The sequence below is a fragment of the Epinephelus lanceolatus genome, chromosome 5, assembly GCF_041903045.1.
Source record: "Epinephelus lanceolatus isolate andai-2023 chromosome 5, ASM4190304v1, whole genome shotgun sequence".
NCBI classification, from domain to species: domain Eukaryota; kingdom Metazoa; phylum Chordata; class Actinopteri; order Perciformes; family Serranidae; genus Epinephelus; species Epinephelus lanceolatus.
Window position 1 is genome coordinate 46545268 of NC_135738.1, and position 18737 is coordinate 46564004.

General features: G+C 37.6%; 1 protein-coding gene and 2 long non-coding RNA genes across 3 annotated transcripts; 2 read left to right on the forward strand and 1 right to left on the reverse strand.

Annotated features, from left to right (window-relative positions):
- Positions 1–3141: 3141 nt before the first annotated feature.
- LOC144463592 (uncharacterized) lies at positions 3142–7460 on the forward strand. Its single transcript, XM_078168356.1, has 11 exons — positions 3142–3363; positions 4485–4559; positions 4641–5018; positions 5140–5241; positions 5337–5569; positions 5658–5836; positions 5932–6001; positions 6262–6516; positions 6642–6759; positions 7018–7109; positions 7212–7460. Exons 3-11 carry the CDS (start codon positions 4649–4651, stop codon positions 7341–7343), a joined length of 1551 nt encoding a protein of 516 aa, XP_078024482.1. The 5' UTR covers positions 3142–3363; positions 4485–4559; positions 4641–4648; the 3' UTR covers positions 7344–7460.
- LOC144463626 (uncharacterized) lies at positions 7461–8722 on the forward strand. The gene is made up of 3 exons (XR_013491682.1): positions 7461–7695; positions 7956–8153; positions 8565–8722. It is a non-coding gene; the product is annotated as an uncharacterized LOC144463626 (long non-coding RNA).
- A 4706-nt stretch (positions 8723–13428) lies between these two features.
- On the reverse strand, positions 13429–16707 carry LOC144463627 (uncharacterized). Its single transcript, XR_013491683.1, has 3 exons — positions 16294–16707; positions 15757–15800; positions 13429–13987 (listed from the first exon to the last, which is right to left on the reverse strand). It is a non-coding gene; the product is annotated as an uncharacterized LOC144463627 (long non-coding RNA).
- Between the last annotated feature and the right edge of the window lie 2030 nt (positions 16708–18737).

Below are 18737 nucleotides of genomic sequence, written 5' to 3' on the forward strand. Positions count from 1 at the left end.
AGGCATTTTAGTTTTTTAAATTAAATTAGTAACATAACCAAAATTTAAGGATTTCTGAGTTCTTGACGTAGCAGAGGTTGACTATTCATTCACTCTTGTGCAATATTGAAGAGACAGCAGGTATGATTCCAACATATTTATTCAAAAAGAAAGCAAAGCAACAAAACACACACGTTCTAAGTATATACAAGCATGGCTGTGTGTATGTGTGTGGGTGAGAGAGAAAAAAGGTGTGTGTGAAACAAAGGCTGTCTGGCCTACAAAACAAAATGGCTGACAGAAAACTACAAGCTGGCTGAATCAAAGATGGCTTCCGACTGGGGGATGTTTTGCCTGACAGTGTGGCCAGTTAGGACAAAGACAAAGGAGATAAAACAACTTTGAGTCTCCTCTTTGGGTGTAGCTTTGCGATATGTGTTACAAAGGGTCTGGGTAAGTACAGAGGATGTTTAGTTGCATGCAAGACTCTGTAAAGCATCAGCAAACTAATATCACTTAGCTTTGGTGAAGCCAACTAACCAATAACCTAACTGCAAACAATCACAATAATAACTCTGAACAGCATTAAATCACAATTGACAAAGTTAAGTCATGCTTAACTTACAGCTTACAGCTGTAATTATGCTATGCCTGTCAGAACTGAGCACAGTGGTTGGACCCAAAAGCACGACCAGATAGACACGTTCAAAGTTAACAGAGTTTATTTAACACTTCAAAAATACTGAATAGGGGTTCCTGGGGAGCTGGCAGGCCCGAAGGAAACAGGCTGGGGATCCAGCGGGAGGGGTCAGACAAGAGATGTTGGTCAGGCAGGCAGAGTCAGAACCAGGAATCCAGAGAGTAATGTAGAGGTACAGACCAGAGACAAGCAGAGGACGGTTAACGAGGCAGGCAGGGTCAGAACACAGGTTGGGCAGGAATCTTGGCAGAGGTATAGATGAGGAGCAGACGAAACAGGGTTACCGTGAGAGCAGGCAGGATCATACACAGGATGAACAGGGAACTGGCGATGGTACTGACAGCGAACAGGCAGGTCTCAGGAAACGGGTCACAAACAGATCTCTCACAGGAAGGCAGGCAGAAAACACTGTTAAGTATCTCTCTCTGGAATCGATAACAAACTGGCAACGGAGACAGGGGAACACAGGGCATATATACTGCAGGGAGGCAGGTTAATGAGACACAAGTGAAACACATTAGGGAGGAGGGAGGCAATCACACAGGAGGAAGTAAAGACACCAGGCATGACACAGGAGGGATAATACCAAAATAAAACAGGAAATGACAAGACAAACACAAAACACTAACGTCTGAAGGAAGTTGTGACAATGCCCACTTGTTACATTACCAATCCTTGAATGGATGGAGGGAAAAATAGATGCTGTGGTGTGCTTTTGGTAGGCGCTATTGGAAGGCTGGAAAGAATGGTGGTTCCAGAAGCTGTCTTTGTTTCCCTTGTCTTTGTCTCTTGTTGCAACCCAGTATCACGGTGAAGCGTGTAATACACCCACCGGTCCATAGGGGATTACGTGTCAGGGTCACGGTTTACCTCGCCTAGGCGTGTAAAAGACACGCCTCCTTGAAGTTGCAGTACCAGCAGGGGGCGATCATTTTTTCCAATGCCTACGGACCCACTTTTTTCACGGACCCACGAAAAATGTACAGATCATTCCCAGCCCCCTCTGCGCCAGGTAAGATGATGATACATGCTTGATTTCTTTATTTTTTTATTCGTTTATGGCTTTTGTCTAAGATGTTTGAGGTTGACTGTGAGTTTTATAATGTTAATTACATTTCATTAGGTGGTAGAGCCGAAGGTCGTCAGGAGAAGTAGCCTAATGTTACCGTGTCTGGAGAGGTAATCCTGTCCAGCTAGCTCTTTTAGCATTTATGCTAGCTTTACAGCTACCGTCAGCTGAAAAAGTTGTCTCTTTTATAGCTTTATGTTAATGTTTGTTAAAGTAGAGGAAGTAAAAGCAACGCCTGGGTTACTGTTAAGTCTGAACATATTACAGGACGCTGCGTGGACGTGACGCAATCCAACCCACCAGAGTCCTGTCATCTTTTTTATCAATTTAGGTCCATTTAAAAAGTCCTAATGTTGTTTTAAACTTCCTGTAACGTTATATGTGCGTGTGTGGACTGTGGAACTCGTTTTGACGTTACTGTTAAGTTGCTGATAAATGAATTAATGGTATAGCAGGTTAATAAACAGTCGCCCCGCAGGCATCATCTGTCACTATAGCAACGTGGAGTAGAGAAATGTCACTGCCTTGTTGATGATGAAATGTGACGCGAAGATGAGCTTGTCTGTGTGTACTGTCTACTCTATTCTGTGGTGCAGGCTCTCCACTCCTATTTTACACATTTCCTGCAACAAGTTAATAACAGTCACAAGCTTTCTGTAGAAAGAGGATTGTCCTGCTGTTTAGATGGTGAATTGAATTAATTTCAATGAATTCAGCTCAGTGTAGTAGATCTATATTGTCCTCAAATAGCTCCTGTCCTTTATTTTGCTAAAATCCATGCAGTGAACATGTTGAATATGATTACATACAGACTCTGAAGCAATTTTTTACATTGTGCAGTATCACAGCCATCTTATTTATTTTGTTATAGTTCTGCATTTATAATATGAGAAATCCTATAAGTCTTGCTATAAGAGAAGTAACCATTTTCTTTTTTCTTCTGTCTAACAGCTCTTTTTGTTATCCCTATATCCTCCACCTGTACCTTCTTATTAAAACAAACCAACGGCTCTTTTAAGAGCCACTCCTATACTGTTCTCGCTCTCTCTCTCACACGCGCGCACACACACACACACACACACACACACACACGAACACCATCTCTCTCTCTGCCTCTCTCTCTCTCTCTCTCTCTTTCTCTCTCTCTCTCTCTCTGTCTATCCATCTATTTTTCTGTCTGTCTGTCTGTCTGTCTGTCTGTCTGTCTGTCCGTCTGACCGTCCCCCTGCCTGCCAATATGTTTGTCTGTCTGAAATGGCTGATCAGCAAGACAAAGGCAAAGCAGAGGATGCTATTTTCCTTGCAGACATGCTTCTGGCTCAAGAAGAAGTGAGTATCTTCAGTAATCTTGCAGTATTGGTGATGATACTAACGTGTGTGAATTGGAGAGTGAAATTTGTACGAAACTTCTCAAGAGTTGAATGTATTTAAGTTGTATCATACAATGTTCACTCTCTGTCATGCAAGGCAAAGAAAGCCAAGGACAAAGCAGCATCCACTATACCTGCTAAGGGCACTAAATTTCAAGTCCGATGGGTGGAGAGAGATGCAGAAGGACGTCCATTACTGAAAAGAACTAGGAGTGGAGAGACAAGGAAACGTGCTTCAGCTACAGGTGGTTCATGTCTAGCAAAATTACTTGTTATTACCCCCCTCAAATGGGTAATATCGAGTAACTGTCTCCCAGGTATTCAAAATTCAGCTAACATACTGTAGCCCTATGTCATTTAATTGTGTTTGAAACATAGACCACCAAACTGGGTGGGGCCTCCAGTGCACATGCATTTCCTTTATGTTTGTCCTTTATATATATTTATATATATTTCCTTTATATATTGTCTTTTAAATTGCGCCATTAGAAAGGTCACAGGTTGGATCTGTTCCATATGTTGTCAACTTCATCTGTTTTACAATGTATATTTGGTATAGGTCTGGAAACAAGATAAATGAAGTCAAAATGAAGCAGGTATTGAGTTTGAAGCAGAGATTTAGTTCCTGGATGTGTGGTCCCATTCCTCTCTTAAGGAGATGGAACCATAAGATCCAAATCACTGTGGTGGTCCATTAAACCTTCAGTAGAAACCTTTCATTTGTCTATGTTTTGTCTTACTATTATGTTTTTTGATCTTCAAGTGCTGAGAAAAAACACATTAAAAAACTGTTCGTGAGTCATGGACCTAATCATCAGTCAGACCTGGAAATTACCCATGCCTTCATTTTCAGTGACTAATGTGAAGCTTGGTTGACCTGATACACAACTCTAAAGGTTAGGTGTGCCCTAATCGGAAGACAATAGTTTTGAATTTTCTACAATAGAGCAAAATGAAGGGAATTTACCAGGAAAATTTGTGATTATCATGACAGTATTTAATGATTAGTTGGAAAGAATTTCTGCATCACAATTTTCATTTTTATTAAAAAAAAAAGAATTAAAACCATGATGATGCGACATTATTGAGGTCTGTACCATACAAACGTGTTTTCTTTCCTCTGGAGAACAAGATTTGCTTGTCAGGCCATCTCTGCAGTACAAAAGTACTTCATTATAATGATGTTTTCTCATACTTTTTTCCAAATATTGACACCTCTGCGATTTAGATATTGCATTTGGCCGTATGTGCTGTCGATATTTCAATTAAATGTGCAGCCCAATTACAGTGTTAACATACAAACATTGAATTTTATGCCTGTAACAGATGTATTTTTTATCTCTTTCTTGTCTATGTATCTTTTCAGTTTCTGTGGCTCCCAGTGATGAGTCTGAGGAGGTTCCTACAGTGAGCCAAGACAACAGCTCTCAACACATATTTGGTAAGATTACACCTTACTGTAATTAATTTAGTTAGCACAAAGCATGACATGAATGTTCATTTTATTTTATCTGTCTTTCAGACACTGAGATGCAGATGTTGAAGGACATTCTGACCTCATCAGAACAGCCATTGGAACAGCCTTCAGCATCTTCATCGTGGAGCTTGCGCCAAACTGCAGCCCAGGATGAGTGGCGGAAAGCAAGGGCCCATCACATTGACTGTTTGCTGTTCTGCAACGAAGTTCCTGAGAAGAAGTGCAGCCATTGCACATCCCCTGCCATCATTCGCTGCAGAGACTGCATGCCAGATGAGTGGCTGTGTATGGAGTGTGACATACAAATACACACAAAGCTCACACTTCATAACAGGGACTCATGCATAGAGGGGATTTACAAGCCCATCAAGCCAACAGTGTGCTGTGCCAAAAAGGATGGCATGTATTCACTTGTCAGTCAAGGTAATTTGTTAATCTTTTTTGGTAAAGTTGTTTTTTTGAGTCATGTTATTTTTCTTAAATTCTAATCTTAATTGAATGCATTTTTAAGGCTTCTCCCTAATTATTAATCTTCTCATTTCAGAACGTCTATTGCCAACAGTGAGACCCTCCCAGATATGCAAATGTGGCCCTGTAAACATCAAAGAGTCAGCTGGCAGAGCGGTCATTTTGGTTTGCATTAATGGTATGACCTGTAGCTTTATATTTTAATTTTAATTTTTTGCCCTAGTGTGTGTCTCAAAGTAACCAGCAATTTAATGTACTACTTTTTGTTTTTAGGCCGGTATGATTTGCACATGCCAAATCTGCTGTGCAGATTGTGTCTGGCACAGTGGACACCTGACCGGGGAGACCTTATAAAGAGTGGATATTGGGCAGCAACTGTGCATGCCGACACTTTGTTTTCAATGGATGTCTTCAGCACATTCGAAGAGATGAAAACTGTTGCCCCAAGTTTGTCAAGACAAGCATTTTTGCGGATGTTGGAGAGCAGGACTGTTCACTTTGGAAGGGTAAGTTCAGTCTGAATGAAAGTTGCCTGAAGTAGAGATAAGATAATATTAGTGTAGCTATTTCATTTTACTTTTTACTAATCAACAGGATGGGAAAATACATGGAGATGTCTTCCAACGAAGCTTCGTTGAATATACATTCTGCCAGTACCAATGTGACAGAATGGCCAACGTGGAACAGTTCACCTGCCCAGCATGTACACCAAACATGCTTGCTCTCTGTGCAGATGGCAACAGAAAACAATACCGATTTCGGCGGTCAAAAGGGTTAGTTGATTTACTTTGTAGTACACTTTGTAAAATAAACTGAAAAAATAATGTCTGAGGTTGATGAACATCATCTTTTTTCTTATCCCATTAAGGTCAGAGGAGCCATATTTTGATGGCACCTTTATCTCCAGAGATGCAGATGTCCACCATTTTGTTGAGGACGTCAGATGCAAAATTAAAAGTGTTAGTAATGTTTGCAACTTTGCTTTAAATATGTTATGTGGCCAAAAATGACAATTGAGACAAGTATGATTTGTCCATTATTTAATATTTTTTGTATCTGTCAAGACCATTTGGTGTCAGCTTATATAACACAAACTAGTATTATGTACTAGTATGAAAGTAAACTTTTAGTGTCTCAAATCACAAAGATGCCAGTTGATGTCACTCCATGTTCCTGATGGATAAAATAACTAATAAAGAGGCATGGAGGCAGGCATGGAGTGTTGCTCAAGGCTCTCAATATGTACAGGGGAGAAATATTTGCCTATCCCCTGTTCCTGCAAAAGGAGTTTCAGGCAACCACAAAAGGGCAGTTCTACTGCACAGATATTGCCTGCAAATACTGGCCCTACCTGGAGAAGCTGGCAGCATCCATGATGGACCTCAGACCTTTGCTGCAGATGAGGCCATTCCTGTCCGTCATGCATGCCAAGGCCCATTCAACCAAGTGTGAGGTACTACATATTCTTCATCATACCATTTTAAATTGTAATTTGATTGTAATCAATTAATTGATTTGATTGGAATTTCATTACTTACTATAGTGTATATGAGGATAAGTTTCTCTGTGATTTGTTAGATCATCTGGAGTGGCAGAAACCAGGAGGGTGCAGGCACAACTGCAGGGAAGGAGGTGGAAATGGTAAACAGCTACCTTTCTCGTTGTGCCCTCACCACCAAGTATATGACAAAATCTGGTAAGTGTTTCTTATTTATATCATATCATATCATATCATGAAACCTGTGTTTTATGCTTTCTTTTTTTCATTCTAATACTTTATCCAGTATGAGATAAAAGAAAGTTAGCAAAATTTGTAATATTCTCCTAATATTATAGTACATTAATAAAACTCAGTTTGTCTTTAATTAGAGATTAATTCAATGCAATGTTGACCTGAAATACCATGACAATTAATGGCACTTTCCTGCTTCATATAATATGTGCTGTTAAAAAGCCAGGAATGACATACTGACGATCCACGCAATTGGGTGGAATAGACGGACGCAGGATGGCCTTCATCTTGCCTTGTCCAGCAGATATATCAAGGTATTGACCAGATACCCTGAGACAGGATCAGGTTTTTGACCACATTTATAAAGAACTAATGAACTTACCCCCCCCCCCCCCCTTTTTTTTTCTTTACTGTAGACTTTCCAAAAGGCTCAGGCTGAGTCTCAGAGACTAGAGGATTTGAGCAGTGAAGTTGGGTGTCCTGAGAACATGATGCAGCAGTGGGTACATGATGTCAAACAGTGGGCTACCGATGGTACAGTAGTTTAGCTTTGTTGTAGCTTTTTGTGTGCCATATTCTCTCTTTTTTTATTCAGTCTTGATTACCTCCCGTTTTTTTTCTGTTTGTTTGTTTGTTTTAGGAATTATTTCTTGCCAGCTGTGAGAATTAAGACAGGGAATGTCATCCTCTTTTGTTTGCTGCAAATTTGTTGAGCGTTTGGCCTTCAGATAAACTTAAACTTGGAACTCTTGATATTTACTACCGAAAAACATCATTATGTTATTGTTTTTGTTGTTTTTTAAGATTCTGCTGGTTCCCGATGTGATGACCTTCAGCAATCAATCGAACAAATGTTTCTTGGTGTACATCAAAAAAAAGCCAGGCTTTATACTCAGACTGGTATGTTGACGCATCTAATGTTTTTCTTGTTTATACTTCATACTTACAATTTGCAGATTATTGGGATAGTTTTTAGTTATAAAATGTCCCCTAGATTTTACAGATACAGGCTTATTATGCCTTTTCAGTGATTAGATTTACTTTTTGATTTATTAATTGTTAATTCAGTTGTAAGTATTATTCATAACAGTAATACACGCAACTTTCTGATATCTGCACAAACTTGTGCATTATGTTTTCTGTGGTTTGTAACTGTATAGACAGCAACAAAATTCGACACTTGCGACGGAGGAAATTGGGAGAAGAGAAGAAAAAACTCCTGGAGATGATCAAGCTCTACAATGAGCAGGTGCCACATGAGGAGTGGATTGATGTGGAGAAGGTGGAGAGCAGACTCTCTGTGGTAGGACCAGACAGTGGCACAGATCTAATATGGCCATGGGAAGTGCACAGCAGTGGTACGGAACAGTTTCTCTCTAAACCAATTGTTTGTGTGCCTGTGTGCATGATTAAACAAACTGATTATGTACTGTATATGCTGCTGTATATATACAGTTTCATTTTACGCTATTTCTTCTGTAATGTTTGCACATATGTGTGTTTGAGTGTCAACTCAAAAACTGGTGTAATTGTACTAGTTGCATTTTTGATGCTGTCTGGGTCTATACTTTTTTAGTATCACAGTTGATAATAGAATGATATAATGACAATGTTTATTTTAATTTTATTGGCATGATTTTCTTGTGAATAGTATTGCCAACGCATAGACTACATACTATATTTTGGCTTCCGCAGGGATGCCTGCTATTAAGAACTTGCAGCTCAAACTCGGAACTTGTGTTGACGGGATGTTTTTTGTGTGACTTCAGATTCCAGCAATATCCTCACAAAGAAGAAGATTTTTGATGCATACATGTCAAAAGTGCGGCTTGAAGAGGAAAAGGTCATTGTGATGAGGGAGATGAGACAGCACTGCACCTACCTCAGAAGTCTGGCTGAGAGTATCAGGACAAAGATATCAGAAATGTCTTCTGTCAGGGCCAGTGGTAAGAAGCTAACCTTTATCTCCTTGCAGCTTGTTTTGGGGATACTAAGTATTTGTAACCAACCACCACTGCAGATCGTGGTTAAGAACACTACAAATGTTTACAAGTTTTTTCTCACGTGTAACTCCTACACAAACAATTGTATTGATTTTGGTGACCCCATGACCTTTCCTCTAACACAGTGGTCTTTAACTCAACCCTGAATACAGGATAGGTTCAGACTTTTTGAGGTCTATTCCCTTTCAATGTCCAGTGTCCAATGTCATGCAGTGGAGGTCACATTTTCACCTCAATCCATCTAGTTCCACTTTACTGGAGGCACAGCTCAACTGCAACCCAGTTCAAGTCCACGGTGCCAACATTTTTAATTTATTTCATTACAAAAAACCCACCAGACGTTACAGCCAAAGATAATATGATGCTACGGAAGTTTCTCGTTACAAATTGGAGTGGAAACCTTTATTCACTGTTCCTAAATTCCCTCTTTGTTAGGATAATTTGCTCAGTGGAAATCTCCAGGTTAGCGTCGGTTGGTCTTGCTAGTTGATATCCTAACAAGGAGGAAATTAAGCCACACTAACTCTTCACCACTAAAAGGTGTTGAGAGCTCAAACTCCATTCCAACACACCCAGGCTGTCACTTTGAGACCCTTTGGTGTGGCATTATAAATTGCTTGTGGCAGAATCTAAATGATCTGTCATTCTTCAGTAAAGTGAGTTTATGACTAGCTGAATAGCACAAACTTATTGGAAATATCTGTAATATCTTTCATATTTATTTCCAGGAAGTTCTAGTGAAGACGGGCATCATGGGCTACTGTGTCTTCTTCAGAAAAGGCTTGCAGATGTGGAGGAAAAGTTCCAAGTCGTATGCTCAAGATACAGCCAGGCTTTGGGACCAAATGCCGGTTCTCTGCTGGAGGATGGACCCGAGGAGATACTGGAGGACCATAAAGAATTTGATTATGAAAGTTCAGATGACAGTGATTTTGAGGCAGTGTAAATCACTGCTTCTCAGTCTTCAGTCCGTCATACTAAACTCCTGTATCAAGCTACATGAATATGTTTCGCCAGTAAGTCTCACATTGTAATGCATTTTTTTTGTCACCTGTGATTTGAAAACATAAGCTTTACACACAGTCAGACAAAGTAAAAGTGTGTGTCCTCCTTTAGTTCAGTTGTAACAAATTCCAGTTTGCCATGGAGCTTATCTCTCTGGGCTTTTGCAGGGGGTCACCCGCCCCGCATCCTCCGCGCTCCTTCATGCCATGAAAAATAAGGATTCAAAACTAGAGTTGATGATTGGTGGATGTGTTCTGTGAGTTTTACTTTGTTTTGTCTAGTTCAAATGAAGCTGGTGATAATGAGTAAAAATACTGCTTTGCAAAGGGAGTCTGGTTAGTTAAGAGCAATAAAACAGCTGTTTCTGAAAAAAAGTATCTTACTCTATTAGGTATATTTCTGCCACAATCCTTTCCATTACATTGTTAGACATGTATACAAACAGCCTGGGTCTGTCAGTGACAAAGACAAGCACAAGCAAAAACAAAAAAAAAAAGAGTTAAAACTGGTCAACCAACTATTCATTTCACCCACTCTTATCAGTTAACCACCAGCACGTTATTATATGTTTATTATTCCTCATTGAAATGTTTTCCTTGTGCATTTCTTTAAAGTTCTGTCATACTCATCATTCATCATACTCCAGTGTAATGTCATTCATGGTGACAGTGTTACTATTTTTTGGAATGAACCATTTATATACATGTCACTACATGAAATACTTTCCAAAACATGACATATGATCAATATCCATAGTTGAGTGTGAGTGTTTATTGTTGTCATTACTGCTGTTTCTTGTACCAACAAAAGGAACTCATTTGCCACGCCATCAAGTAACTACAAAACTGTTACAGGGCATGGAAACTAGTTGATGCTGAGGTGTTTTGTTTTTCTCTGTTTTCTTCAAAATAAAATAAGTATGTGAAATTGCTGATTGTTGATCATTTTTTATCCTCATAACAGTGTAATTCATTTATGTTCAGAGTATTTAGGTTAAAGACACAGGAAGACACAAGAACACAAATTTATTATTTCATCATTTTTAATTGTTGCCACAAATAAATCATGATAAAGAACAGCAACAACTATCAGCATCATTATAACAACAATAATAATAATAACAACAACTATTATTATTATTATTATTATTATTATTATTATTATTATTACATAAGACAAGATACCTCATTCATGTCTAGAAGGGAACTCCTGATTTGTGAAACTCTCACGAGATTTGCACGCGTTGTTCCTTTATTATGCAACAAGAACCATATCATTATGTTTAATAATGTACCGACGCTGTAATTAAAATCTGAATAGATTAAGGGACAAAAAACGAGTGGGCAGGAATAGAGAAAGATGATAGTTTGTGCTCCAATGATAACTCACAAGGTGTTTCGCGGATCTGTTGAACCATTACTTCCGTGTCTGCGTACAAACTATGTTCCAACGGCAAAACGGTTACCTTAGCAACGAGCACAACCCTCCCAAAGAACCCTTTTTGGGTAATAATTACTATCATAATACAGTGTTTATTGCTCTGAAGTCATACAACAAGTATTATGCTTTTGCATTAGCATGTCTGTTTGGAAGTTAGGAGGGACTTTAGTACTTTTTAAAACCCTAATTGCTTACAACCCGAGTTTGCAAACCGGAAGAACTACATATTTAACAGACTTTCCTGTCACTTTGTAATGCGTAGCAATAGGGAATTGTAGTTTTCTTTTGAAAATGACTGTTTCTCATAAGTGGCGGCCTGCAATATAAAATTGACAGTGCACCAGGGGGGTTGGGCAGATGGGGACCACTGCTGTTTGGGCAGATTAAAAAAAATGTAATGATAATTTGGTGAAATTCAGTTTTTACCATATTTTGGGATGCCCTTTATTGGTGATCACACCAAACTGTAGCTCACATGATAGAAGAATTCAAGACCTTTGTATAACAGTTGGTCCTATGATTATAGTCCATTCTGTTGCTGAATTGTAAGACTTACAAAATGCACCAAAGTCAAAGTTCAGAGGTCAATATCTCAAAGCAGGAGCTACATAGAGCCCTCAGACTGTCATGATATTACTGTCCTGATCACAACCTTTCTGGTGATGTGTTTGGTTTAATCCTATGACAAAGTTTTAATTTTCACCCCTTGGCCCCATCCCTTCTGTCAGGCATGCATTTCAGAGAGACATGGAGGGTGAAATGCAGAAAACTTGATAAACATTTGATTTTGAGGACATAATGATCAAATTCCTAAATGATAATGTTGTTTTGACCTATCTGAAATCAAAGCAGCCATTGTGTACCGTTTTGAGCACGTTTTTTTTCCAAATAATTAAACATTTTTGACAGACCCTAACCCTAACATCCAGAAAATCCTTATCGGTTGCACCATATGTCAAGAAAAAAGTTTCAGACTGATCAGAAATTAAAATTATGATCCTTTATGACAATAAAGTTGCATTTTAAAAGAACTGAAGTGCTCAAAGAAGTAAATAGCCTGACCCTCAGCTTCAATACTGCAAAACTTCTGTGTCCATCCTACCATACTATAACTTTTACAGAACACCCATTCATAATTATGACTGTTTATGCTGTGATCATATGGCTATGTGGTATAAACATTTATTAACAATCACCAATTACTCCACATCATCACATAATTTACAATAAAGAGGCCATTATATTACACTTCCAATAGCATTATCTCCAAGAGTAATACACCTTTATATACAAGTCTGATATAATTCTTGTCACCTCATTGGTGATACATGTTTGGTAAGTTACTTAATAATCACAATCAAAGTTACTTATCACTTTCAACAATTTCTAATACTAAACCTGTAGTAATAACTCTCTCTAAAAGGTAGACTACTACTGACATTTCCTATAAAAAGTAGAACACGAACCAAATCATTAGGACTGATCTATGATTGGATTCACAAATTAAATTATAATAAATAACATTTAAAATTGTGATTGCTGACTGACAAACAGTAGGCAGACTGGTTGGGACAAACACTCACCACGCTAGGCCAACATGTAAGTTCACAATGTCTTTCAGAAGTCCTGTGCTGAAGTAATGGCACTAATGAGAGTTTCATTATGTGAAAAAATCAAAATCTAAATGTAATCCATTAGTTTACCTTGTTACTGAAAAAATATATATGATTGGAGTCATCTGATTAAAAGTAATCTAATTAATCCCAACACAACTGGTAATAACACAGCCATGTGGAGATGAAGGTAAAAGTAAGTAACAGGCACATCTGGTCACCCTACTTTATATATTGCATTTTGTTGTACTGTTAGTTCTTAAAAAATGTATGACATACAATGTATCTACAAGACTTTATGAATAAGATAGCTTTGTATAAAGTTGTGTAATGGGTAACAAGTCATTTTGAAATTTAGATGCTGTGAGTCAAGGCCTTTCCATTATTTAACATAATGACAAAATATGTGATTAGTGTTAATATGTAATCAGTGAGAGTCACCTATCACAGGAGAGCCAGTATGGTTTCTATATAGAGAGACAAGGTAGTAATGCAACTCTTTAAAAAGCTGACATGATTTTGTATTAATACATTGAACCAAATTCTCAGATAAATTGTATGTTGTCTTGGGTGTAGATATAATGAAGTAGAGAAAGAAATACAATAAATATAGTAAGACATTAAAGAAGAAAGTACTTCATTTGGTATTTTTTTTATTGAAGATAGTAGTGTCAATTAATATTCATATATCTTCAAGTGACAAAAATTGGCGTGCAACAAAACACAACAGCAGTAATATTGAAGATAGTAGTGTCAATGAAAATGCATATCTTCAAGTGACAACAATTGGTGTGCAACAAAACACAACAGCAGTAATATTGAAGATAGTAGTGTCAATGAAAATGCATATCTTCAAGTGACAACAATTGGTGTGCAACAAAACACAACAGTAGTAATAAACAATACAAAGTTTAAAATGAAATACAGCCACAAGCAGCTGTGGAGAGTTCCAGGCCCAACAGGCAGTCTTGTTTATGTTTATAACATTAAGAAGGAATAACAAACAAATAAAAAAATCACAAATCTGACATGTAACAGTGCTTCTACACCTTCAGCATTGGGAACCTTGTGAAACTGGAGCACTAACAGGTGTCCTTATCCGGCACCCACTCCAATGGCCACTTCTTTCCACTGTAACACAAATAGGAAAAAAAATTCAGATGTTTTGATTATGCAACTGAATGTAGACATGTAAAGAATCACATAAAGATTCCCATAGCTGCCGCTTCCATTAGCTGCATTGTGGTGGATTTTGATTACAAACAGTATGCTAACATTAAGTACACTAACTTAATTACTAAATTAATTACCATTTGAGATCACTGATAAACTGCATTATGTCTTTTAAAGTCATAAATCATAAAAGAGAGAGGGAATATTTCCACAATTTTCTCACAGATCATATATCTGCTGAATGAAGATCACATGCTGACACAGTACATATGTGATGTACACCATCCATCTAATTATAAACTGAGTAAAGCAGTAATGCTTTTTCATTATTTATTTAAATGATGATTTTTTATGACTACTCTACAATGGTGTCAATAAATATATAATGATATTTTAAAAAAACTGCACGTATTACTACTGAGAAACCTTATAAGATAAAGAAAAATAGCTCTGACTGAATTATATGGGGCATATGAGCCATCAGCAAGCTAACAATGGAAAGCACTATAAATATCCTTTATGTACTCAAAGTCTTTATGTTTTAAGTAGCATTAGCTACTTAGCATTTGTAAATAAGAATTGTTTCTTAAGGACTCGCTTGGTAAAATAAAGGTAAAATAACTTTTAAAAAAGCCTTGATGCTCCAGGTAATTCCTCATCTGCTTTTCTCTCCTCACTCCGTGTAACTCCATCTATGTTGAAGCTCCATATATTTAAATTAATGTAATACATAAGGTCAACAAAATGAAAGCAGTCACTGATTTCAGAATAGAACATAGCTGGCCATTATCATCCATTTCGCCATAAAAAAACCTGGCACTTCTCCTGCTTGTTGGCCTGGTCTGCGCTGGAGATTTCAAGGAGCAGAAGTCAGCAAAGAACAAATATTCTGTTTGTTCTTGAAGTTTAAACGCTCAGACTTTAGTCTATTATAAGATGTTGTGACCGTTATGTGATCATAGTATTGTACTCATAAAAGAAGCCTGTTTGCTACATTGATGAACTCATGGCTTTTGTAGACTAAATCAGGAACAGATGATTTGTCAGAGCTGTTGCAGGTTTTGCAATGTGGAACACATTTTATCTTTTTACCCAAATTAGATAAAAGGCTGGATCATCATAGAGTGAACTTATGTGGCTTAATATTTTGCCTTTTTTTGTCACATTTCCCCAAGGAGACCTATGGCTTTCACATAATGCAGGCTATCACAGCAGTACGTTTTTAGTTTGGACATAATATATTTCTCAGTATTGGCCATAACTCAGTTATTGGTGTGTATGTAAATACTGCCAGTGTATGGGAGTGGTTTACTCCAGGATGACCATGCTCCAGTACAAAGAGCGGGAGGGCTCTCTGAATGGTTTAATGAAGATGAAAATTATGTAAGTCATGATGCTATAGCCTTTGCACTCACGAAATCTTAACTCAGTTGAAAACCTATAGGAGTCTCCATCACCATCATCAAAATAACAAATGAGGGAATATCTTTTGGAAGAGACTTGTTGAATCAATGAAAAGGCACACTGAAGCTGTTCTAGTGGCTCATGCTGGATCTTACTTAAACACTTTATGCTGTGTATATTAAACATAGTCATGAGCAAGTATTGAGCACCTATTAAACAGCATTATAGACAAACTTAACCATCGAAATGCACCTTAAATATGGCAACAGTTTATACTTGTCACACTAATTATCTATGTGCAACACTTGATACGTTATACATACCAGAGTTTGCACGGTTCCCACTCCACAAGCTTCATTTTTTGGCCCTTAAAAATAGAGAGACTTTTCTTATTTTCAAATCTTTGCCATATCACTGTCTTGAATACTTTTTCAGGAGAATTACAGCAATAACAAAAAATATCAGCCCTTTTTGACTCTAACATTCTCTAACATGAGACCTTCCAGAAAACGTGAAATTCAGAGACTTTTCCAATGGATGAAAAAACAACCACGCAGAGCTGGAAGTATCACATTAAGAATCTTAGACTTAAATTTGTTAAGTTTTGCTCCCACAGTTTAAAAACAACTTAAAATTAATTCCAGGAGCTTTACCTCGAATTGTGTCATTGCCAAATTTGTATTGTAACAGTTGAGTTCTTACAGTCCAGAAGGGCCTTATATGTCCTGTTACCAAAAGGGAACACTTGAACTATTGAAACTATTTTCACTGACACAAAGTTTATAATTTTGAATTTCTTGATTACAGAAGGGGCTGAATTACTGTGACAGGAACTGTGTTTGAGTGGGATTATAATTAACCTTCATAACTTTGCATTTGGAAACCCTCTTCACAGGGTAAAAGTCTTGGCTCCCTGACACTGTATGTGGGCATTCTGAAAGGAAAACATTAAATTCATAAAGCTTAATACTACATTAAACAAGCCTTTACAGAATGATAAGAGGTTATTGAGATCACATAGTTTATACTTAGTCTCAGTTTTCTTTTTGTAGTTATTCTGGTACAAAATCTGTAAGCAATGCTGGTAAATTACTGTACTTAAAACATGTAGCATAAATATATCAGCAATAAGACAGAAGTTGAATCCATGAATTTAAAACAAAGTAAATCAGTCTTGCAGTGTCTTGGAGGTGTGGATCACTTTCTCACAACCCAGAGTAAAGTTCATTTGACTGTGAAAAAAACAGAGCACTTGTACATTGTACAATCTGCTCCAAAATTACTTGTTCGTGGCAATGTCTATGGACTGGACACACTTACTGTGGAAATGTGTAAAACTGTTTTGTTGGAAATTTCTATTGAAAATTATATTACAAACATAAATATTAACAGTAGCGTGATCTATTTATTACACTAGTACATTGCAAATTTGTACAACTCGTTAATAGAAACAGATGTGTCTACTGGCTGTAGTTGATTGATTGTTCTACTAAACTACTTTTACAAAGCAGAAGTTATTTAACATGAGATTGTTCCCAAGACGGTGTCACATGTTGAAGATGTGAAGATGAGAAAGTCTACTACACTTCACTTTTTTTTTACTGAAACTGTATCATTAAATTACAGCATGGCTAATTTCCTTGTCTCACTATACAATTTGAATGTGCTGTACTGGCATCAACATTCATTAAACTATGTTGCTAATGCAGTAGTAGTATTCTGTGACATACATTCACATAATTCATTGTATGCCAATACACTCCTAGCTGTGATGTCAGGGTTAATTACATTTGTTTTCTACACAGTTAATGTCATAAACACAGTGTACAATAAAGGCTGTTCAACATGAGGACTGGAATCTTTCTTTGTTTGTCTTCAGTTTAGGGCCACACTAGCTTATCAGCCTAAATGAGTCTCATGATTTACCTGTAAGACTCAAGTTTTACTGCATTTCTTTGTCATTTGTGGTGTCAAAAACTCAGATTTTACATGCAGTCAGAAACTAAAAGTGTGTATCCTGCTCATACTTAAGTTATAAAAGTGCACCAAAAAGTGTCTCTTCTGCCAGGCTGCTGTCAGCTGAACAGCCAATCACAGTGGACAGCAGTAGAGGAGGTTGTACCACCGACCACTGCCTGGTTCAAAAGTGGTTTAGCCGATTTCACTGACTGAAATACATGGGGCTTCGATGGGACGCATCACATAGGAAGAGCAGAGCAGAGATTTTTACCAGCTACATAGACTGTCTTTGTTGTGTGCTGGTTGTGTTTTCTGAGGAGATTGTTATTATTGTTGCAATGACTTGATGTTGTGTTCTCTTGCTATTGTTATTACTGAAGCTGCTGTGTCATGAATATGTTCTATTTTTATATAATAGTGTCTTTTAGCAGAGAAATTATTCTCTGTTTCCTGCCCAGGGACTACAGATGAAAATTAGCTTACTGCTAACTCTGGTGTGGCTAAGGAGCTCTGCACTGTCCCTGTTAAACAAACAAACAAATAAATTTAAAGAGGGACAGATGACAGATACTCAACTTTGAGGTGTGAATGTTGGGTTTTGACAGATGCAGCTGGTTTTTACTTGTTTGAGGGCGGCATAGCTGTGCAAGAGGGAAAAATAGACAAGCCATTAAAAAAATAGAGATGAGCCGTGCGATAGCTGCATGGGCACACACGTCTGCCATGTTCAGTGGAGCAGCTTTAACTAATTATAATGGACGCTCTCTGCTGGAGACATGTTGTGGCTGAGGTGTTGTGCCACATTTGTGCCCCATATGTGCTCCTGTATTGCCCTGTGTATAATGATGCAGTTAAATACAAGTGTACCAAGATTTGACTGACAAAAAGTTGACTTGGGGTCTTCCTGACAAATAACTTGAATTACTGTTTTTTCAGGGGCAGCTCCAGTCTTACCTTTATGATATTAACGATAAATATTTAATACTTTTAAGTATTCAATTACTCTCCTTCATTTTCTTTGTACGTGATGATTTAAAGTAGCCCGGGAGTTAATTTTTCAAGCAGAATTTAATTTATTGCTGCGCGAGGGAAACAAATCATACATAACTTTTAGGATTTGTTTTGATAAATGTTAAAAATGGTTCACAATAATCTGTTTTGTTTTCTCATAATCCAATACACAGATAATCCATTTTGCAATTGTATTTCATATCATTCAGCCGCTAAGAGCATGGGACCAAGCACTGATTTAGGGTGTTGCCTTCAGTTCAATTCAAATGCAATGAGTGAGAGAAAAAGGTAGTCTATCTATGTGTGTGTAAAAAAAAATTCACTTCCTAAATCC

Bases quoted from the DNA above. Each gene is read 5' to 3' on its own strand.
- LOC144463592 (XM_078168356.1), top strand. From the start codon at position 4,649: ATGCAGATGTTGAAGGACATTCTGACCTCATCAGAACAGCCATTGGAA. The intron at 5,570-5,657 runs GTAAGTTCAGTC...ACTAATCAACAG, and splicing joins GGACTGTTCACTTTGGAAGG to GATGGGAAAATACATGGAGA. The intron at 6,517-6,641 runs GTACTACATATT...GTGATTTGTTAG, and splicing joins CCCATTCAACCAAGTGTGAG to ATCATCTGGAGTGGCAGAAA.